The sequence below is a fragment of the Mytilus edulis genome, chromosome 1 (genome assembly GCF_963676685.1).
Source record: "Mytilus edulis chromosome 1, xbMytEdul2.2, whole genome shotgun sequence".
In the NCBI taxonomy this organism is placed as follows: Eukaryota; Metazoa; Mollusca; class Bivalvia; order Mytilida; family Mytilidae; genus Mytilus; species Mytilus edulis.
The window spans coordinates 124,461,499-124,486,121 of NC_092344.1; the positions used below are offsets into that span (position 1 = coordinate 124,461,499).

At 32.5% G+C, this 24,623-nt stretch overlaps 1 protein-coding gene across 1 annotated transcript in view; it reads right to left on the reverse strand.

The window, feature by feature from the left end:
- The window catches only part of LOC139518738 (ribonucleases P/MRP protein subunit POP1-like), a 43,927-nt gene extending 19,410 nt beyond the window's left edge, over positions 1-24,517 (reverse strand). The window contains exons 1-5 of the mRNA XM_071310281.1: positions 24,372-24,517; positions 16,414-16,477; positions 15,741-15,925; positions 14,387-14,623; positions 8,267-8,354 (exon numbers count right to left, since the gene is read on the reverse strand). Coding sequence (XP_071166382.1) covers positions 8,267-8,354; positions 14,387-14,623; positions 15,741-15,925; positions 16,414-16,477; positions 24,372-24,374 — 577 coding nt within the window. The 5' untranslated portion in view covers positions 24,375-24,517. The remainder of the gene's footprint in view (positions 1-8,266; positions 8,355-14,386; positions 14,624-15,740; positions 15,926-16,413; positions 16,478-24,371) is intronic.
- Positions 24,518-24,623: the final 106 nt, after the last annotated feature.

A 24,623-nucleotide genomic window follows, 5' to 3' on the forward strand; every position in this document is an offset into this window, starting at 1 on the left:
GTCTGAAAAACGAAGCAAAGTTGAAAACTTTAGAGATTTGTTAAGCGTGTAATCTCCGTGGAATAGCCAATTTCTTAAAAAACATCAATTTTGAAAAAAAATTCCACATCCAACAGATCGATATCGGTGTCAACATTAAATTTTAGTACAACTTCAATCTTTAGATATACATATTATGGTTAATAAATGACGAAATCGTCGAAATGTAACCTCCGTGGAATGTAATCTCCGTTGACATTTTGGTAAAGAGTGCTTTCTATCACGTCCGCACTTTTATCGAGTATGGCATGCCAAATAAACATATTAGATAGTTATAATGGATGGCGAATAAATCACTTACAGATCAATAATATATTGTAATTCAGACGACATAAGACGACACCATGTAACAATTTTTATAAATCAATTGTTTGAGTGTCACAGAGTTGCTTCTTTCTCAAATCTAGAAGAAGAAAAAAAACCGAACCGGATGTTTTTATATCAATCGTAATGCATGTAAATAATTTAGACCTGTTTTCAATATTTAAGATATGAAGCTTCTATATGATTAATATAAATTTGATTCCAAATTCAATACGATTTAACAATTATGCAATTGCAAAAAGGTATAAAAATTGTTCTTTTTTTTGTGTGTGTTGCACAAGGAGAGAAGCTTTTAATTTCTTTCATCGAAATTAGGACGTCGGTTGAAAGGGCATGATATATTGTCTGCTACATTTATTAACAACACCTTGTACAACATTCTTTTCGAAATTAAAGGCAGTTAAATAGATTAAACAAAACTATCCGTCAAAATGCTATATATTACGATCTGTATTAGGGGAGGAGATCTACATTTCTGTATTCTATAATTCTTTTAGCCATTTTTCTCTATTCAGTTAGAAATATATGCCCTTCTATGTAAAATTCTTGGGTTCAGTTCCTGCATTTGAAAACTTCTGTATATAATATTTTGACAATATATAGTGTCTTGACTGTATCAAAAATATACGTATAACGACACTACTCCGTATAGCCCCTCTTTTTTATTCTGTCACTGTAGTACATAAATGATACCATGTTTAAAATAAGTATAAAACTTGGAGAAAAAAAGTATTTCAATTTGTTCGAAATCAGTTGGATATTTGGGATAATAAACAAAAGGAAAGATGATATGAGGTATACTTTATCATATTTTCCTTGTGATTCGGGGTACTAGTAATGAGGAGCTGAACGTTCAGTTTTATAACAGTGACAGTACCGGTAGCTAACCGAGAAATCTGAAATCGGATAAAATAAAAATTTGATCACCAAAAAGATTTTATCATTGATTACTCATCTGTTCAACAAAATATAGAAAGAGACATTGCTTATCAATCAACTGTTTTGGTGAATAGTGAAATATATTTAATATATGTTGGTACTAAAAAAATGTTATACCCAAAAAATTGAAGACAATGTCTGCCGTCCTCGTTCATCAGTATGAAAATTAAAACGTACGAATTATGACAATGTTTTGATTCTGCAAATCCTTACAATTCCAATCAATGGTCAATTTATATATTTTGGAATTATAAAGATACCTAAGGTTTTAAACTTCATCAATCAATGTTACATTCGACTGATTTGACTTTTTCTGTGTGTCATTTTCGTCATATAGCTCATCAACTCTTTCTATTCTTTCATATGTTTTGATTTCAAATACTTGTCGCTGAGGCGTAAATGATGAAGATCAATCAAAGATAGTGCCCGCTTCAAACGCATGAAATTTATAACTTTTTTTTCGACCACTATTGCAGATCTTTTTGTTATCGGATTATCGTGGTCTGACATCTGTCACGAACTGTTTTTTTTTAAGGTGAATAAAATTAAATATTAAATACGAGAAGGATGTAAGGTTAAATTTGCCTACAATAAACGAAATGACAAGTTAACTCATGCAAGATCGTGATTTTGGCGAAAAACACTGAACGGATGCTTATATGAATGTATAAAATTTGCATCGCTTATTTCATTTGACCAGTTGCGTTTACAACCAATTTGAAAGTTCAACGTTTCTTTCGAAATGATCTACTAGAATATTGTCAATAATGCATTTAATATGCAGAAAACGGAAAGTTTCATTCATCTTTAAATCATTTATTTCTGTTATTTTTAATTCACCGTATTCTTATTTTTCATAATTGTTTTTTAATCTATAAACCACCTCCTATATCTTGGATTAATTCAAATAACTTTATGATATTCAAGCGGAATACGATGCATATTACTATTAGTATAAGAGTATCTACAAAAAAAAGCTGTTCAATTAGTCGTTACTGGTTGTCTAAAAATCGAAGTTGCGAGATTAATAGACTACAACTAACCAACAAAGAGGATGAATAAAATATCTATGAAAAATGACTTTATATTTATATTTTGCTGGATCATTTTTTGTCGTGTCTGTCTCATTATTGCTTTTTTTTAATATATTTATATTGAACCTTTTTAAATTCTTTATCAACGGCAACACATGTAACATCTTATTTATTTTTTGAATATTCTTCTCCTGCTCATAAATCTGCATGAAATATTTGCCACTGTACGTCCAGAAAACATCAATCACGAATAAATCATATCTCCTCTAAAGTTGTAGTAATATACTAACTGTACACATTATCAAATAAGTGATTCGTTTAAATTCTAGTCAGATATTATCAGTTACACAGTATGTTAGTGACCTAATACGATAAATTCAGTGTCAGTAAATTCCATAAGGGGTTTGAGCGAAAATAGAACCTCATATGGAATTTACTGACCCTGTATATCGTATCAGGTCACTAACACACTGTGTAACGAATTTATCGTGCCGACTATCTTTATTAGTTGAATTTTGAATTTTAAACTCGAGTCTCATTTGCAATCATACCACATCTTCTTAATTGTTATATTAAAGTGTTCAAGTGTTCAGTTTTAAGAAACATACTTTCATTGGTCTGCTATATATATATAAAATACTAATATACACTTCTCGTCTCTCTCCTAATTTTTTCCCCAAATTTTCGATACAATGAACAAAAAGGTATCAAAGGAAGTAACCCATCAAAGATACAAGATCATACAAGGGTTGCGCTTCGGCTTCGAAAGAATTTTTCAAAACAGTTCAAAGCAAGGAATTCATGCGTTATACGCCATACTTGTGCATTTTGAAATTAAAACAGTTGATTTATATATATATGTTTTCGATATCAATATGACCACATCAATGATAATTCATTGTAACACAGATTGGTAAATAGGATGATGACGAAAAAGAGGAGAATTCAGTGGCGAATTATATGCATATTTGGGTTGAAAGCATGTTAATACGATTTTGTTATTTATTCTGCTTTGTACAAGACTAAAATGCTGAGTCGATTGTTTATAGTACTTGTTCATACAGAAAAGGCCAAATTGAAGATTTATCACATTAATTTGTGTTAAAGAGATAACAAAATGATTTATATATATATATAATAATAATAATGCAGACATGACTGAATATCATGCTTAAATTTCAACTAACAAGAAAAAGAAATAAAAGTTTACGTGAATCAATAAAAAAAGTTTTTAGCATTTTGGCATTGAAAATCACGACGTCAAAGGAAATAAAATGACGTTAAATTTTTTTTTTATTGTTTTATTATCTAAACTGTGTCGATCATTACAAATTTACGGTAGCACATTACATGCTGAAATTTATAGGGTGGATAGAATACACTATGAAGATGTTCTATGTTCTTTATAAACAAGTTTCGCTGTAATTTATATTTTATCATTTTTTACTCTGACGTTGGGCGCTTTAACGGAGAACTAGTGTACAACCTATTATATATATTCATTCATCATTCAATCGTGGACTTAGTCAATTGGAGTTGGTGTCCGTGATTTTGGACCATCCAGTGAAATCAACTTATAGTTTTAAACATTTAAATTATGTTTTAGACTGCATTTTAGTAAAAGTAGAAATTTTTTCACAAGGAAAATATAAACTCTCATGTACTTTTGTTCCAATCTTTTAAAAACACTCAATATGATGGCATATAAGAAATAAAGGACACATTAATGCATTGTACAATGACCCTTTTTATGGACTTTTATTATATTCTACTAATCTTTATTTACTGTACTTTTGTGATGCATGTTTTCGTATTGTATTGTATAAAAATTGAATAAAAACAAGATTTCATAAGATTACAAATTATACAACTATTCAAAAGAAACAGATGTAAGCAACTATAGGCCACTATACACCATTCAAAAATAAGCAAAACTCATATAGTATTTATAGTATTAAAGCAAAAAATTACCCAGACATTTGTTAATCACATTTATGTATAGGACTTAACTTTGATTGATGAACTGTATAATATATAGTACTATACTTTTGTACACTTCTGATCAGGTAACGAAGCCACAAGACAACAATTAACATATAAATAATTGTCAGAAACATTTCTGATATTTACAAAAAGGAAATGGGGGAATGTGTCAAGGAGACAACCACCCAATAATAAACCTTTGATGTAAATTTAATATATATCTGATTTATAAGAATTTGTACACATGAACACCTAAAATACATTTTTCCATATAAACAATATTTTATCGGTGCATCACTCTTTTAAAATATCATATTTTTACAAATTTGATAAAAACCTGGCAAGAATACTATATGTGAAAGTGCTAACAATGAATGCAATTTTCTATATAATTAATATTTCCATGGGCTTTAATAACTCTTTTGAAAATAGTTAATTGGCACTAGTTCTGAGACATTGCTGATATAAACGGTAAAACCTATGATACAAGTTTTATAAAAATCTGGCAACAATTGTACACATGAGAATGCTAACAAGAACAGACACACAAACAGACTGATGCCAGGTTTTTCTATGCCCCCCCCCCCCCCCCCCCCCCGAAATGCATTGACAAATTGATTGCCAATGTTGACCTTTACAGGATCTGCTTACCCTTCCGGAGCACCTGAGATCACCCCTAGTGTTTGGTGGGGTTCGTGTTGTTTATTCTTTAGTTATCTATGTTGTGTCGTGTGTACCATTGTTTTTCTGTCTTTCTTTTTCATTTTTAGCCTTGGCGTTGTCAGTTTGTTTTAGATTTATGAGTTTGACTGTCCCTTTGGTATCTTTCGTCCCTCTTTTACATCCTCTTTTGTTTACAATACATCTTTTTTATATACAAAGTAAAGAATTTAAAAAGTATTTATTGAAAAATCAGTTAAAAGAATCATACATATATGCATACAAAAGAAGAAAAACAAATTGGACAAACATAACAAAAACATAATGCCCCTACAGTACCATCCAAAAATATCGATTCAATATCTTTTTTCTCCGTTATGCGTGTTTCTCGGAATCACACCGAGTACGGCGGATTTCACTCCTAAATTCCTCAAAAGATTCTCTCCCAACACTGTGTGGCTGTTAATTGGTTTATTGCCCATGGGATGTACTTGAAATTAACGACGCGTGACAACATAATTGGATTACCCAGATGTGCTTTAAAATCACGGTATTATAAATTGAGCAAATGTTTTCCTTTCTTTGACAGATAAAGATGCGACAATATCATTTAGAATAAGATAATTATTATCTTATACGTTTTTGTCTTATGCCATTATCTTAAAATAAAACGTACATACGAAAAAGTATGAAGAAAATACTTGTTATTTTGTGTTTTTATTACAGTCCAGTCAGGTCATACATTGTGTTTTTTCAACAAGGACGATTTTGCCACAATTAGTATCTTTTATAACTTATTCAATAAGCAATATCGGCGCATTATTATAAATTGTTCATTATTTAAAAATCAAGTGGCTATTATATAAAATCATGTTGTTTTTGCTGTAACACGGTTCATCGGATCATCAAGTAAATTTAATTTATTTATCAATGTAAAATATTATGTTTCACCACCTCGGTACATTTATACAGACTTGAATAATTTAAATTACAAACAGAAACTGCAAAATGACAACTCTGTTGAACAAAGGAAATAATTTCAAGTGATATTGATAGCGCTCGTCATTTTCGTATTTCACGGAACGTTTTTCAAATTAACGAAAGTATTTATATCAATTTCGTCATTTAAATTTGGAAAGTGTAAAAATATTTTCACATTAAAGTGCTATAATTCTACCTGTCTCCATGTGTTTGACAAGTTTATGACGCTCAATCATTTTACTTTTACAAAAGATGTTAAAAGTTGTGATGATAAGTAATCCGCTCATGCTATCTGATAGGTCACTAATCCTTTAATTATTAATAAAATTTATCACACCTCATAATTGCCCATCATTATATTCTATTCCAGTTAAATCGGTCATCATTTCATTTTTCAAAATTTCCCAACCGCCAACAATTGGCAGTTCTTTATCATATTATTGTCATTTGAAAACAATTAATCACCCCGGACAATTTCCATCACAATTTCAATTAATACATCATCAACTGTGAATTTATATCATTAACCATGGATGTATAACTAATGTTTAGGTCTACTTTCTTTTTTGAAAGATAAAATATTAAAATTCATATAGTTAAAGATTTGATCTCGTTTATTCGGATAAGAATTATTTTATAGATTCCTATTAATCAATTGTAAAAGGACCTTGCACAAAAATGTCGTTCTGCAACTTTAGAAACCATGAATGGAATTTTCCCACGGTCGTCTAGAAAGGTCACCTGAGTTTACTGTTACGCGATATTATTTCCCGCCCTTTAAAAAGCTTGTGCTGAGGATAAAGTTGATGTTAACTATTTTTAGCATTTAACATTGTAAAGTAAGTCAAGATCAAGTTCAACCCAAACTGTTGACAACTGAGATGTGTATCGTGGAATTGTCTTCGCACGGCAAATAATTGTTTTTTAAAATCTTTTATATGATCACTGTTTAAACTACACAAATTTACATTAATTTTGCGAAAATAAATATTTTACAACGACGAATTATTGCAGCTGTAGAAGTATTCCTGATGTAACCGAAATGACTGATTATCCTACAGTACTGCCAACAAATACTGTAAAAGGAAAATGCCGTCATTATTAAGCATAAGGAATGGTGAATAATATTTCCCTTTTCAGTTGAACATACAAAACTTTCAGACACGTAATTTTTATGATTTTCTTTAAACTGCTCTTATTAATTTAGCGAAAGTTTCCGGTTATTTTTACACAATTTAAGTATGTTTATTTCGTTAATAAAATATTAATTTACTGGTGAAGACATCGAGGTCAAAATTAAGTAGTTTTCTTTTTTTTTTTAAAACTTAAATGCAATTGAAAGAATTAACAACAACCTTTTGCTTTAAAATCTTTTATTCATTCCAGCAATTAGATAATCGTAAAAAGAAAATGCCATTGACTTACACAATTATTACGGGGCTATTATTATGCCTAATGAATGGTGAATAAATTTTTCTTTTTACTTGCGTATATACAACACTTTTAGACAAATAATTTTGAAATAAAGACTTTAACTTTGAAGCAGAATATTTGGTTTTTAACATATTCCACTATATTTTATAATCCTTTTGTTTAAAGCAAGTACATAAAGGTAAAGATATTTTAAGATTGTCTAACAAAAAATACGAAAATATTTTGACTTATTATTACCACAAATTAAATTTAATTAGTATAGAAGAAATTTTAAATTATACACCTGTTTGACACTTACAATGATACAGTAGACCGGAAATATAATTCTTTATTACTTCAACCTTTACCTGTCAGGTAATCCAATTACCCTATCAGTCGAGTGCCGGTAGAGATCAAAGTAGGATAAGGGCAATTAATTCCTTGGTGTAGAGAGTGAGCTTGCTATCACAATAAACATTTACCTGATTTTGGGAGAGATTACTCCCAAATTCCTCCAAACATTTTGGGAGGAATATCGGAGTTTTCGGAGTGACTCCGACATTTTCCTTGGGGTAAGGTGTGGGAGAGTTGGTCCTCTTGAAGGGTACTGTAGGTGGGGCATCAATAAATTTGAGTAACATATACTTTTTTAAGTGTTGAAAAGTGTTTGAAAGGTGAATGCAATATAGTCCAAACTCCTAGGGTAGGAGAATAATACTAAAACATTTCAAACAATGCTTGACACCTTTCTTTTGGTAAGGACTTAAAATTGAATTCTAAGATTTCTTTTGATTTTTTGGTTCCATCAGAATGACATGTACTGTTATACTTTTTGAAGTATTTTCTGATCTGAAATTGAAATGATATCTCACTAAACATGCTAAAGCTGTTACCTGTTGCTGAATTAGTAAGATGACAGAGTCCTTCCAAGATATTCTTCTCTTCTCCACTGATTTCTATACAACACATGTAGGATACATCCTTAAATGGAAAATAGAGAAAAATCTAATCAGAAAATAATGTAACATTACTAGCACTGACTGTGCGAGGGCTTTATAGATAGTAAAGGTTGTTAAAAACACCTATCATTAACATTACTAGCACTGACCGTGCTTTATAATAGATAGTCCAGGTTGTTAAAAACTCCTATCATTAACATTACTAGCATGACAATAATTCAATTCATTCAAATCTTTATTAATGTTACCTTTAATTTAACCTTCAGTGGCAATGTGCTCTACATGCGTCCCAAACGTGGTTCATACATTAAAAGAAAAGAATGTCAACATTGAAATGTGAAACAAGGGAGACACTAGAAACCTTGTTGAATGACACATAAATCATTCTTTAATATACAGGTTAAACAATGATTTTAGTAAGTATAATTTTAACCTCTAATATGAAATCAAATAAAACAAAATATGATTGCTTGCTTTGTTTTGAATATTCAATTAGAGTTATATGACTGTCTGCAGTCTTTTGGGGTCATCTCCATAGATAATGCAATGGTGTGTAGTGGGGTTGTGTCCCTCCTTAGTACAGGTAGAACATATAAATCCAAAATAATCAACTGAGCTAGAGAATCAATTCTTTGGCTCAGTGGGTTAACGCACTGACTGTCACGCTGGCGACCGGGTTGACGATGTAAATTTGTAGAGTCGATACATGCTCTTCGGTTACAGGTGTTTAGTCTATAAAACAGGGTTGGCAAAGTATTACCCAACCGGAAATTCCCGGGTCCGGGTTTTCCCGGGCTGGGCAATACTCCTAGAAATGGGGAATACTGGGCATTACTGGGCAATATGATTTTTTAAGCTTATTTCAATATAAAATAGTAAAGTTTTGGTGTAGTTTCATAGTATAACAGCAAAATATATACTTTTTATACAGATAACCATTGACAGTCATTTCTAAAAGAATGAAAAATTCAATTTCATGTAGCCTTAATACAAGGGTTGCACATTTAAGGAAACCTTGTTAATTACCAAGCATTGTTTCAATAATCTATACTTTGAAAAAAATAATTATTGCAACGTTTAAGTGAATTGATAATTTGGGCAAATGACATTTGCGCCGATTTTGAAATGTTGTTTATTCTTTAGTTTTCTATGTTGTGTCTATGGAAAGCCAACGGGGTCAAAATTCTTACTTCGTAACTTGTCAATTTGTAACTTGTATTAACTGTGTGATTTGTCAATTTGTATATTGCTGTTTTGTAACTTGTCGATTCGTTAAATGTCGATTTGTGTAAATTGTCAACTTGTGTATTGATGTTTTGAAACTTGTCGATTCGTAAATTGTCAATTTGTATATTGATGTTTTGTAACTTGTCGATTCGTTAAATGTCAATGCGTGATTTGTCAATGTGTGAAATGTCATCGTTGTATTATGCTAACGATCATTATGACGACAGATGGCGCTCGGTTTCTTCTTCGGTGTATAAGCCTTCTGTAAATAGGAGCACCTCCATATGGAATATATATACCTAAGTAATTTTAATCAATCAATTACAGCAAATGCGTCTAAAAGAAAGCAAAACAAAAATTGCATGTTTACAGGATCCCAGTTTTATTTTATTTACTCACGTGCACTTTCGTTCGAGAACGGAAACTATAAGAATACATCCCGTCTAGTCAAGTCCCTCGACGTAATCGATCTCTCCTAATTGCGAGGTAATTGAAATAGTCGTTGGTCCGTGGAATATAACGACTGGATTATTCAGGTAAATACAATAAGGAAATGTGGTAATAAACCGTATGATTGCCAATGAGACAACTATCAACCAAAGCAAAGTTCAAATAAAGTCGATGTAAGCAAGTATAGGCAACATACGGCCTTCAACAATGAGAAAACATAATACCAAATAGTCGCCTATAAAAGGCTACATCATTACTGGAAAACCTAGGTTCTAGTAATAAACGTATCTATTAATCCTAAAATGCTATTATCGGTTCATTTTATTCTGACAGGAGGGGAAAGGGCTGACATATATATATTGATACACATGCCTACTGAATTTTTCTGGTCAAGAAGCTTAAAAATTGCCGCTACCAGATTCCCGTTCTATAAAAATTTACAACCAAAAAGATCAAAATATTCACGAGTCCCTCGATCGCAACAGCTGCTTATTAACGCCTAGTATTCCCAATATGATCCCCACCCGGTGACACACCTCCTTATAGCCCGGCAACCTTACCAAATCTTATATTTTGTCGATCGGATCGTTAATTAACCGAAATGATTCACGATGTTAATCAATAAAGCTAAAAAAAATTAATGTGCATGTCATGTAAAATAAAAAAAATCATTTGCAATGAATTCGTAACAATATAATCCTAACTCAATTGACAAACCATGCTGTATTCCGCCTGGCTTTTCTGTCGAGCAGTCAACCATGATCCCAGGTCGGGTTGTTGTCCCTTTGACACATTCCCCATTTCCATTGTCAATTTTAAGTAGGTGACGCGTGTAGTAAAAAATAAACAGTTTCATAGTTTTACGATCATGGTCATTAACAAACTATCCAGAGGGAAAACCTCCTAATATATTTCGATCTAGTACCATGATTATCTAGATTTGTATCTGTATCTGTAGGAAAACGTTGTGGATAACGATAGACAGAGCCGTCGATGTATTGACGATGCACGAGAGCAGCTCCTGAACGACTGTCAACGCACGCGGTTTGCGCACTACAGTTTCTTCAAGGTGGTTCCACTCGAATACTGTTTTTACGAAAAATAAGTTGGAATATTGTGGTATTTTGCTCGTTGAGATCTCAAAACACTTTATGAAGTTCTTGATATGCAATTTTTTTCAATACATTTCTTGACTGATAATTGTTCAATCGTGCCCTTGCCCTTGGCAGCAATTGATTGTCATTTTTTGGACGAGCTTTTTTTTAATTGTCTGGCTCTATAGCACTGAAAAACTTTCTTATCAGGAATCCTAGTGTTAATTTTGACTTCTTGACTACGTTGCATTTTTGGAAATATTGGTAGTCCAATTTATAGGTTCTCGTTTAGTTTTCTGGTTCCTTTAGATTTTATTACAAAATAGTGCATATTCAATACAGTTTTAATATATAACTACATTAATTAAGTAACTCATTTAAAAAAAAAACATTCAGTTTGTCTTTGCAAAGTTCAAATATGATTTAATAAACTGTAACATCTTTTATCTTCATTACTCAGGAGCCAAATAAATAAAGAATGTTCGTCTATTTGCTTCATGATTAAAACATCATTAGAGAATTGCATTCTTTTCTGAAATTTTTATATTGAGATTATAATATTAAGGAATAATAAGTGTCAAACCATTTCTCCCATTCATGATACATTTAGTTCAAAATTCGCGGCCCAGGACACTTTTAGTATAGTTTTCAAGCACCGTCTTATATTTCATGTATTAAGTCTTATTTTGACCCGCTTAAATATTAAGTATAAATTTCCTGCCAAGTGACAGTAATATATTTACGAAGTTGATAAGGAAGCCCATTCTAGCGACACATCTTTGATATCTTAATACAGGATCCCATCCCAGGTTTGAAGACCCCGATATACATGCATGCTATATAAAACAAACAATGTAATTATCTATTTGTTTTCTTTTATATAAATGTGCTTTACATAATTGATTTAAATTACATTGGTATATATTCCATATGCCGGTGCTCCTACTTACAGGAGGCTTATACACCGTAGAAGAAACCGAGCGCCATCTGTCTTCATAATGATCGTTAGCATAATACAACGATGACATTTCACACATTGGCATTTAACGAATCGACAAGTTACAAAACATCAATATACAAATTGACAATTTACGAATCAACAAGTTACAAAACATTAATATACAAATAGACAATATACAAATCGACATTAAACAAATCGACAAGTTACAAAACAGCAATATACAAATTGACAATTAACGAACCGACAAGTTACAAAACATCAATATACAAATAGACAATATACAAATCGACATTTAACAAATCGACAAGTTACAAAACAGCAATATACAAATTGACAATTAACGAATCGACAAGTTACAAAACATCAATATACAAATAGACAATATACAATATACAAATCGACATTTAACAAATCAACAAGTTACAAAACAGCAATATACAAATTGACAAATCACACAGTTACAAGTTACAAATTGACAAGTTACGAAGTAGGAATTTTGACCCCGTTGGCTTTCCATATGTGTCATGTGTACTATTGTTTTTCTGTTTGTCTTTTTCATTTTTAGCCATGGCGTTGTCAGTTTGTTTTAGATTTACGAGTTTGACTGTCCCTTTGGTATCTTTCGTCCCTCTTTTACAGGTAAGTTCATACTTTTACATTAGCTGAGCACAGAGTATACAGACAAATCAAGTGACATTGCAATTGGCAAATGGCTATCCCAATGTTTTGGGTTACCCTAAATGAAATCGATGACTGCTTCACGTTTGACATTGTCTGACGCTCCGATCCTTATGATGACAAATGTCATACATTCTTAAACAACATACAAGTACACATTCCATAACAGTCAACCAATTTGTGATGGCGTCCATAAAATTTAAGAAGGGATGAATTCAACTTCACCATTTTGAACTCTTGGTTTAATAGCTTACTTGTAAGAAAATGCGAGCTTACTTGTGAGAAAATGCGAGCCCCCACAAGAACGTATGCCAGACAAAGAAAAGATGACCTTCGTTATTGACAAAAACGCCAAAATATAGAAAAGACGAAATCATAAGAAAGGAATATATTAGATGTGTTGCCTATACATACTCGGCAAGAACAGATTTATGATTTGAATGTATTCCTTTTTTTATGGATTTGAATGCTGAACATATATTTTTAATTCGTCATTTAAGTATCAACAAAGTGCTTTTATCTTAGGTTTTTACTTCTTTCTTGATTTTAAGCAGGAGACAATAGTTATATACATGTTATGATTGACAATTCATAACATGTACAACTGGCTAACAGAGGAGGTCTTTAATGTTAAATGAAAATAACATTACTGGGATGGAGAGTTGTCCCATTGGCACTCATACCACATCTTCTTTTATCATTTCACCTGTATTTACCTGTTATTTACCTGTATAAAAATTGGCGCAAATGAAAAAAAAAATTGGCGCAAATGAAAGAAAAAATCGGCGCAAATGAAATGCAGATTGGGGCAAATGCAAAACGCCGGATAATTTAAATGTTATACATTCATACATTTGTCATATTGCTAATTAACATCCTAAGGGGTCATGCCATTAACACTTATAAAATTGAAAGGACTGATTATTGTTACATAAACAAATCTGCATTCTAATCAGAATAATTACTTACTAATTAGTGACAGTACATATACATTATTTAAATGAATTTTTTCTTACATGTAATTTTTAATTTTTAATAGAAGTTATATTTATTTTAAAAAAAAAGTTTTTTGCTTTATGATTTAGTTTTACCAATCCAGACAAACAAAAAGGTTCTTTAATGTGTAAAATTTGTGTTTGATCACTGAATCCTCTATAAAATTCAGACAAGTATTTTATATTACCCAGTATTGCCCATCATTACCCACTAAAACCCAGTAAAACCCGGGTTTTCCCAGTATTTCCCACTGGGCTGGGCAATACTCATAAAACCCGGGATGTGGATTCATTATTTTTCATTGTTAACCAATTTTCGAGGCCAATTTCGAGGCTTTCATTGGTACAGGTGAACCATAAGTTTAAATGTTCAACGAATTGCAAAATTTCTGTATGCTTTGTATGATATTGGCAAAACCAAGAAATCAAATATAGATAAAACTAAAAAGTGCAAGTTTTCCTCAATCCACGAAAAATTGATACCTACGTAAATAAATGAATCCACAGTATGAGCTTTTTTCAGTGTTGAATGCAATATGGGGACCTATAATTGTTTACATCCTTGACCTTTGATCTTTGATGTATAAATGCCACATTGTTAATCATCATTGATCATACCTAACCTCATTACTTTTATGAAAACATTTACCTGAATCTGACAATAATTTTGTGTAGCTCTGTAACATGCCTTAATACTTTTATCTGTTGAATGTAATGGAATCCTATAGTCCCATCTGTCCTCCATTTTGAAACGTTTTGCATGCCAAATGTGTGTTTCTAACCAAATATGCTTCCTCTGTCGTCGCTGATATTCCTCAAGTAGATTTTTAGGTCGACGTCTATGTTTTCTACTTGGACGCTTTGGATTTGATGTAATTTTATCATACTGAAAAAAATATGAACAAAATAAGTGTTTTACAAATGCACTAATTTTAGAATATATTTAATCTAAACATGCTAAATGTTAGTTTGAATTTTAACATAATGATTTAATTCCATATATTTCTCATCTGCATTGTCCCATTAACCTTGTGTTTAGGAAGAACTTGATCTGTGTTTTATGGTAATAAGCATTGTGTAGGGGGAGGGTTGTCTCCTTCAAACTGGTTTAATGCTGCCACATTCTTTATGTGTCTGTCCCAAGTCAGGAGCTTATAATTCAGTGGTTGTTTGTTTATTTGTTTTTCATTCATTATTTATGTACTGTAATAAGCCTATTAGTTTTCTTTTTTGAATTGTTTTACATTGTCATTTCAAGACCTTTTATAGCTGACTATGTAGTATGGGGTTTTCTCATTTTTGACATACAGTGACCTATAGTTGTTAATTTCTGTGTCATAATGTCTCTTTTGGAGAGTTGTGGCCTTGGCAATTATACGACATCTTCTTATTTTTATATCCTGTATAAGTTTCAAAAGGTTTGGTTGAGGCAAACTGAAGTTAGAGAATTATTTTTTGGACATACAGACTGACAAGAGATACACTTAATGCCACCTTCAATGTGGCATGGGCATACAATTGAATTCTTAGGAATAATGCCTATAAAAATTCATAACATTTATATTTTTTCTCAGACTTTACAAAAAATAAATAAAAATATTATTTGAAAATTACATATAAAACTTTAAATAGTAGCATTTCAAGTATGTTTCATGGAAAAAGGTTCAATAATTATAATTTTTTTTTTTTTTTTTAAATATACTTTGATCAAGACTGACATGCTGATGTGAATTGTATACATTCTAGCTGCAAGGTGTTCGTCCATGGGAAAAATGTCCCCATACCAGAGTATATAACACCAAGCTGGCTTATCTCTTACTTCTATGTACTACATGCTGAGAAAAGTAACAACATCTATCTATTTTAATGAAACTTGGTATGATGAGGTTTGAAATCAAATATTGACATAGTGGCATACTTCAACCATGAAGCTGTCACTACTATTTTAAAAGTTAAGCATGAGTTTAATAATCAATATAAGTTATTACAATACTGATAATAACCTCTTTCCTTGCTATGTTTTGTAGTCTTCTAGGTAAACGTTTGATGTTATGACTCATGGCTCGTCTCCTCATGTGGATGGGAAGTGATTGGAAAACCTTTCTGGCCCCTGTATTCTTCTTTATTTCTTCAGCTAAAGCTTCTATCTCATTGGCTCTACTCTGTGCATATTGCATAATGCCAACTTCTGCAAAATATAAATGTAATATATTACTGATATTTACATTGGCACTCATACCACATCTTCATCTTCCTCTTTCTATTTAGACTGCCACTATACAATTTCACAGAAGAGAGAAACTTGAGACAATTGTTATTTGACAACCTTCAGTACCATAAACATACAGATCAAACACATCTTTTCATTCTTTAAATGGTTGTGTGGTCTGACCAGATACTTACATGGCCCTCAGAGATTGATTGATTTTCAAGTGTTTAAAAGCCACTTGTAGCACTGTTTCCTATATCAGGTTGGTCTCCTTTTAATGGCAGGGAAAGCAAGAGTGCATAGAGAAACCTTAACACTCAGCAGGAAAACAGGACTCCTTGTAAATTAAGATGAAAATCTAACCCATCTGGAGCACAGCTTTTACCTTCTGGTCTTTTGATCTTTCTAACAAAAAAATTGCCTTCCTCTATAATATATTCTTATTGAGTCTAGAGCACAGCTTTTACCTTTTGGTCTTTCCAACAAAACATTTGCCTTCCTCTTCATTCCTCTGTTTTGACCATAGGAATTCTGAAAAAGAAATGTTCAAGGTTTTGACTATCAGTAAAATATACAGTATTATTTTCCTCATTATTAACAATTGTTTGTGGCTTTTCTGTTACACAATGGGTGCCACTAATGGAACAGTGACTTGTTTCACCTTTCTGAGTCACATGATGTTCAGACCAAATATGTTCTACAGTGGATTGTTGTGGGTACCAGTCTATGAGGATATAGGACACAAATACTTCATTTCAAAATTTCAACAACAAAAATCTGAAAATAACCCTCGGATAAGCACATAAAATCGTATATATTATTTTCCCATGAAATATATATAGTAACCTACATTGTACAAATGATTATGACTTACATCATGTATATAGGGAAATACTACGATATATCTGAATAACAAGAGGCTGTCTTGTGACAGCAACCTAAATTTTCTGCAAAAGTCTCACCCTTTTTTAAGAAAAAATATATCGATAAAATTGAAAGTGTACAAAAGAGAGCTACAAAACAAATACCTGGACTTAAAAACCTAAGCTACGAAGAAAGGCTAAAGAAATTAAAACTACCAACACCAGCGTTCAGAAAAATAAGAGGGGACATGATTGAAACTTATGAGATCATACACAATAAATATGACCCGGAAACTAGTACTTTCCTTAAACTAATGTCGAGCACAGAGAATAGGCACAGTACAAGAACAAATAGTAGTAAAACCATACATCAAAGGTTTAATACTAATCTTAGGAAAAACAGTTTTACGGTGAGAATAGCAAAAACCTGGAACAAACTACCAGAAAAAGTGGTTAAGGTTTCCGTCTGTTAATGCCTTTAAAAACAGACTTGACAATCATTGGAAAAATGAGGAACTATATTATTCTGATTACCACGCAGTTATAACTGGAAGCAGCAGTAACAGTAATAATTTTGACCTAATTTATGAGTCTGGTGAAGAGGAGCCGTGAGGATCCTGTACCAGAAAACATCTTTAAGTAAGTAATTGAACAGTAGGGCAAGTATGAACACAACATTTAAGCTTCACACAGCTCTAAATTAGGATTGTGATTTGATATTTAAAATAGATTATATGGATTATTAAAGTCATAAGAAACCTCAAAATAAAAAAAAATAATGTTTTTTATAACTCAATGGATAGTTTTCATTGTAAAACTTATGTACATATACTTTTTTCTGAAGAAAATTCTTTAATTTATTCATATTTAGAATAAGTTTACTTTTTTGAATTGCTTCCTTCCAGCAAGCAATTCCCCCGATATATTTTCCGTATGCAAGGTGACCTCAGTGTGACCCATCTCGTAAAAATACAGTGACCACAATACGCATGGATGTCCTTAAAATAAACTATTAACTGAATTTACATGTTAAACACGTGCTCAATTTCCATGCGTTTTTGTTAATTTTTCTTCAATTGTTGACAAACAGGTGACAATCGTTAACCTTCGGCTTCAAAACACGAACTTAAATTACCTGCCATATTTTCACAACAACACTGACCAATTGAAAAAAAAATTGAAGATCATACGAAATTTACACGAAAAAAATTATAAATTCGAGCACAGAAGACTAAGTTTATGATGTTTGTATGCATTGGTTTAAGAATTGGAAGAACGTTATTTTTCACCGGTCACTCGTTTCTTATGACTTTAACTAATTAATAATGAAAATGATATTTGCAAATCTGAACTCTAAACAGGATCATGTAAAAATTAAACATTAACATACAAAACAAAAATAAAATACCACATAACAACTGTGACATCTACCTTCATAACACACATGACTTAACAAAAAATAGTTGTAAAGAAATTTTGATGTTATTACTGGTTCATGGAATAAGTTAGAGTTATTTCCCTTTAAACAGAAATATGGTTTAACATAGTACTCTACATAAGATAGGATTCAAAGTTCAAATTCTCTCAAATGAGATATGATGTAACACAATGTATATCTATTTTCAAATAATAATCAAATATAATTATATATATATCCAAATATTTTTTCTTTCATTTGTCACAAACCATTAAAGTCTAATACAGATCTGCAACTAATTAATTTTAACAACTTGATTAATTAATAATTAATTCTTTATTCCGTAAGCAAATATACAGCTCACAGGATTAAATTAAATGTAATCAAATATATCCTTCAACAAAAATAGATGATTATCTAATTAAAGGAGTTCACTAAATATACAGCATTTAGAAAGCTAGTTTACACAGAATAACAAACAAAACTATCACAAAATTCTTTTAAAAAATTACCAAAATGTTTTTAAAACTAGAGGCTCTAAAGAGCCTGTGTCGCTCACCTTGGTCTATGTGCATATTTAACAATGGACACAGATGGATTCATGACAAAATTGTGTTTTGGTGATATTGATGTGTATGTTGATCTTTCTTTACTTAACATTCTTGCTGCTTACAATTATCTCCATCTATAATGAACTTGGCCCAGTTAGTTTCAGTGGAAAATGTTAGTGAAAATTTACAAATTTTATGAAAATTGTTTAAAATTGACTATAAAGGGCAATAACTCCTTAGGGGGTCAATTGACCATTTTGGTCATGTTGACTTACTTTGAGGTCTTATTATGCTGTACATTATTGCTGTTACAGTTTATCTCTATCTATAATATTCAAGATAATAACAAAAATTCTAATGCAATTAATTTGTAACAATTGTTCTGATTGGATGACAGCAAGCGTAAAATTCTCTATCTCCCTGTCTGTAACTAAGGAAGCCGACATTTTAAATTTCGGAATGTATCGGCATGTTATTTCTACTATAATAAACAAATCAAAGCGCTGTAAGCGCTGAAGGCAGTTAACCAAAAACCAAGGCAACCGTAATTATGAAAACTGTGGCAATGTTGCCTCAACATTAAACATTCATATATAGTACATTCATGTTTATCTAATGATTTATTTAGTAAGGCAAATAATTTACATGTTATCAAGGTTTCAAAAGCAATGCATATATCAATGTATATTTTTTATGGTGAGTCTGCAGTGGTACAAGTTCCCAATGATTGCAGTTGTTCTACTTGGTAGTTAACCTTGGTTTTATTTGACTGCTAGAAGTTCAATTTGACTTAGTATGAACATGTAATAGTATGAATGGACTGGTTTCCCTGGAAAGAAAACTGAGTTTGTGTTCTATAGTACAAAAGTTATGAGACACGAATCAGACAAATGTTCACTACAACAGGGATCAAAGGTGAGGTCTGACTGACCTGCCCATAGTAAATGTAAATGATTTGTTATTTTGTCCCATACATATGAATATATATAATTTAGGGGTGGGGATCTCAACGGTTTTCAAGTTCTCAAAGTAGGCAGAGGATTTAGGGGGGGCAGGGGGGCAGCCCCACCCCCCTTTTTTGGGAAAAAAATTGGTTGCTTATATAGGGAACCACTGGAACGGGCCCCACTTAGGTCGGTCAGTGGGCCCCACTTATGAAAATTTCTGGATCCGCCACTGGGGGTAGGGTGACCCTAGAGACTTCCCCTACATTTCATTTTATTTGTTATATTGTCCCATACATGAATATATACACTGTATGGTTTAGGGGTTGGGATCTCATTGGTTTCCAAGTTCTCAAACAGGAGGGGTAGGGTGACCCCAGGGACTCCCCCTATATTTCATTTAATTAGTTATATTGGCCCATACATGAATATATATTGTTTTGGTGTGGGGATCTCGACCGTTTCCAAGTTCTCAAACAGGAGGGTTGGGGTGACCACAGGGACTTCCCCTATAGTTCATTCGATTTTTTATATTGTCCCATACATGAGTATATATGGTTTAGGGGTAAGGATCTTGACCATTTCCAAGTTCTCAAACAGGAGGGTGAACAGTGACCTCAGGTACTCCCCCTATCTTTCATTTGAATTGTTATATTGTCCCGTACATGAATATATATGGTTAAGGGGTGGCGATCTCAACGGGTTTCAAATTCTCAAACAGGAGGGGGTGGGGTGACCCAAGGGACTCCCCCTATATTTCATCTGATTTGTTATATTGTCCCATACATGAATATATATGGTTTAGGAGTGGGGATCTCGACCATTTTTAAATTCTAAAAAACAGGAGGGGTGGGGTGACCCCCAGCGACTCTTCCTATATTTCATTTGATTTTTCATATTGTCACAAACATGAATATATATGGTTAAGGAGTGTGGATCTCGACCGTTTCCAAGTTCTCAAACAGGAGGGGGTGAGGTAACTCCAGGGACTTCCCCTATATTTCATTTTTTATTTATTATATTGTCCTATACTTGAATATATGCAGGGGTTGATTCAGACGGGGGGAGGGTTGTGGGCTTGCCCACCCCTTAAATTTGCAAAGCATGGGTTGTTCTTAGCTTAATAGTTCTTACCTCAAATTTTTTTAGCCTCGCTCTGCTCGGCAAACATTTAAGTTTGCGCCTCTCCTAACCTAAAATCCTGGATCTGCCCCTCATATGGTTTAGGGGTGGGGAGCTCGACCGTTTCCAAGTTATCAAACAGGAGGGGGTAGAGTGGCTCAAAGAATGCCACCTATATATCATATGATTTACTTACATTAAGGTATATATAATATAGTTGCATTATTTGTGAAAATAAAGAAAGAAACTTTCAGCTACTTTAATTGACCCTTCAAAATTGAGAAAAACAAATAACCCTTCGAAATTGCAGTAATATGTTAACACTTTAAAAGCATCTCACATGCATTATCATTTATCATTTATAAAGAAAATTTAGACTGTGACCATGAACATGTATATTGTTAGATATACTGTTCCCAGCTGTCACTTTGTATTGGATTTTTAAATTAAAAATTTGTCAAAAAGTAATTTTGAGTTTCTGAATAAAATATTTTTCTGATTTTTCTTTCTTTTACATATATCTTTTGGTTTACAATTCTAGTGTTTATATTCATTAATTTACCATGCATAGATGTGTTGTTTCACCTGCTTGGATTTATTTTGTAAATGATCGCCAAACCCGGAATTACCCTTATCCGCTTCCGGAATCGGATCCGATATTAAAATTTGGTCTTCACGGCCGCCATTGGTATGTGTTTACAATGTTGTTTGTGTCAATCAGATAGGATTTTACTCGAATTTATACAATATTTGTCGGAGATTTTCTGCATAAAGCTAGCGGTTGAACAAAATGAACATCGCTGTCATGACTAATAATGATAAAAATAAGTTTTTAGCTCGTTTAATTGGAGACTTTGGTGAACATGGTGAAAAGGTTTGCAAAGTAATTTCTTGTTTTCTTTCAAGTGGAAGGTGACTACGTCGGGCGTAGCTAGAAACCAACTATCCTATTCGAAATTCCGCTTGCAAAAGTGGAAGGTCGCGGACCTCGGACCACCGATAATTTGCACACTAGTCTTGCCTCCAAATTGAAAAGCTACGAAAAATTTCTTTTTCTAATTTGAAATTGCCGCCAACAGCATGAACAGTTGAACTTATTATATAATAGACTACTGACGTAGTTGTACTACGTATTGATGACAAACAATATTCCTACGACTTTTGTCATTTGGAAAATCTAAACTACTTGTCTTAAGAGATTTTCGGCGATTAAATATTTCATACAATTGTTCTTTGACATCTTAGCTAAAAGCACAAGTCATAATGAACTACACAAGGATTCTTAATAAGCACTACTTCCTATGTGTAACTTTAAAACTTTTGGATAAATCGACGATCATTCAAGGTTTTTCTTGTCATATTTTTTGTAATCCAGAATAAAAAGTATTAAAAATGTGTTCAATTAGTTATATATAACATAGTAGCGAGCTAGATAATAACAATGGCAAGTATTTCAGCATTTATTGGGTAGAACACAAATCTAGGGTGCTCGCATAATGCAGCTTAACTGCATAAAAACTCACTTATTGCGCCTAAACATCTTCTTTTTAACAAATTTTATTACATTCTGAAGCGGCACAAAAGCCAGAAAAAGCCTGGTGTTTATGTTTGACGCCGGAAGCATACCTATGACGTCCCCTAGTGTAGGGACCAAAAAAGATAACATTTTTTCACGGAATTTTCTTTTATGAAGATTTTACACTGAAATAATGATTGAAATTTAATTATAAACTTGTTTTGCATTAGAATAGAGATAACTGTATTGTATTTGAAGCTTTTCGGGCGTCCATTGGTAGTTTTACTGTCGCAAATACGAGTTTACCTGTCTCCGCTCAGCGTCGCCAGGTAAACTAAATTTGCGACAATAAAACTACCGATGGACGTCCTTAAAGCTTCAAATACAATACAATTATCTCTTAAACAGCAAAAATTCATAAAAATAAACAATTCAGGGGCAACAACCTATAAACAACGCATTGTCAGATTCATCTGAAAATTTCAGGGCAGATAGATCTTGACCTGATAAACAATTTAGATTTGCTCTAAATGCTTTGTTTTTTGAGTTATAAGCCAAAAACTGCATTTTACCCCTATATTCTAATTCAACTGGAATTTGAATTAAAATTGGGCGCGAACATGTAGAGAGCGAACGTGCACCCCGCGAGGTGCGAACATGAAGGGTGCGAAAGTGTATTCTTCTTCTTCTTCTTTATAATTCAGCACTCCATCAACATACTGATGATAACGTGCCGGGCACTGATTTTACTATGCCACGCGTGCGTGGATATAAATTTTATTTACAGTGAAAAAATACAAAAATAAAAATAAAAATTTCAACATTTATAACTTCTTTTTCTTCTGTTTTTGTACTATACATTTTGGTTAAAACTATATACATTGTGGAATTTATTTAAATGTTTATTGAGAACAGATATTGGAATCTGTTCTTGGAAGCTTTCAAGAGTAGTACATTGAACTGCAGCTACTGGGAGAAGGTTCCATTGCAAGATTGTTCTAGGGTAGAATGAGTACTTGTATGAGTCTTTAGTGGTTTGTATGGGTCTGAAAGAGTAAATATGTGAATGTTGTCGTGTTCTTGTATCAGATTGTGTAAGTAGGTCTGTCGGATATATGGCAACAAGATGATGTATAATTTTGTAGAGGAAAATGATGCGGTTTGTAGCATTTCAGTGACTGAGCTGGTGTTATGGTATCTGTTGCAGGTGTACCTTGCTGCTCTGCGCTGGACCATCTCAAGTTGGTGTGTTTGAGATTTGGTGTGCGAGTCCCAGACGCAGCTGCTGTATTCTAGCTTTGGTCTTACTAGTGCAATGTATGCTTTTTCTTTGACTGTTTTTGAGTTGACTTTTAGATTTCTTTTAATAAAGTTCAGCTTTTGTGTGGCTGCAGCTGTGATATTGTTTACATGTTTGTTCCATTTGAGATCAGTTTGTATAGTTATTCCAAGATATTTTGTGGATGTTTCTTTTTGAAGTACATGTTGGTGGAGAGTATAGTCAAAATTTAATGGGGTTTTCTTAGTTGTTATCTGAAGGACTGAGCACTTGTCTGGATGGAATGACATGAGCCAGTCCTTCTCCCATTTTGCAGCTGATGTGAGATCTTCTTGCAGTTTTTGTGTGTCTTCTTTCTTTCGTATTGTTTTATAAATTATGCTATCATCTGCAAATAATCTGAGGGTACTGTGTTTGATGTATTCGTTAAAGTCATTTATGTATACAAGGAAAAGGATCGGACCCAAAACTGTTCCTTGGGGAACACCAGATGTTACGTTTATTTTGTCTTCACTGAACACCATCAATGATCACTGTTTGTGTCCGAGATGTGAGAAAATCTTCTATCCATTTTAAGGTGTTGTCATCAATGCCATAATGTTTTAGTTTGTAGAGAAGTCTTTTGTGAGGAATTGTATTGTATTGGGCGCGAACGGACCTAATACCAGTAACTATCTACTATATTTGAGGTATTTTTCCTTAAAATACATAAAACAAACATGTTAAATCATACCATGGTCCTGTAAAGAGTATTGTTTTCTGCTTGACAAATCTAATTCACTATATTTGACCAACTTTAATCCGCTTACATCTTTTTGTACATGTTTCTAATGGGCGCAGACATTTTATTGTACACGACAGACGATTCACTTCCGGAATAAATGATATATTATTTCACCACCAAAGATATAATGTCATCGTTTAAAACATATGCTATGACCAGAAAATGAAAACCATTATTATAAAAAAAATCTTAGTTTACAAA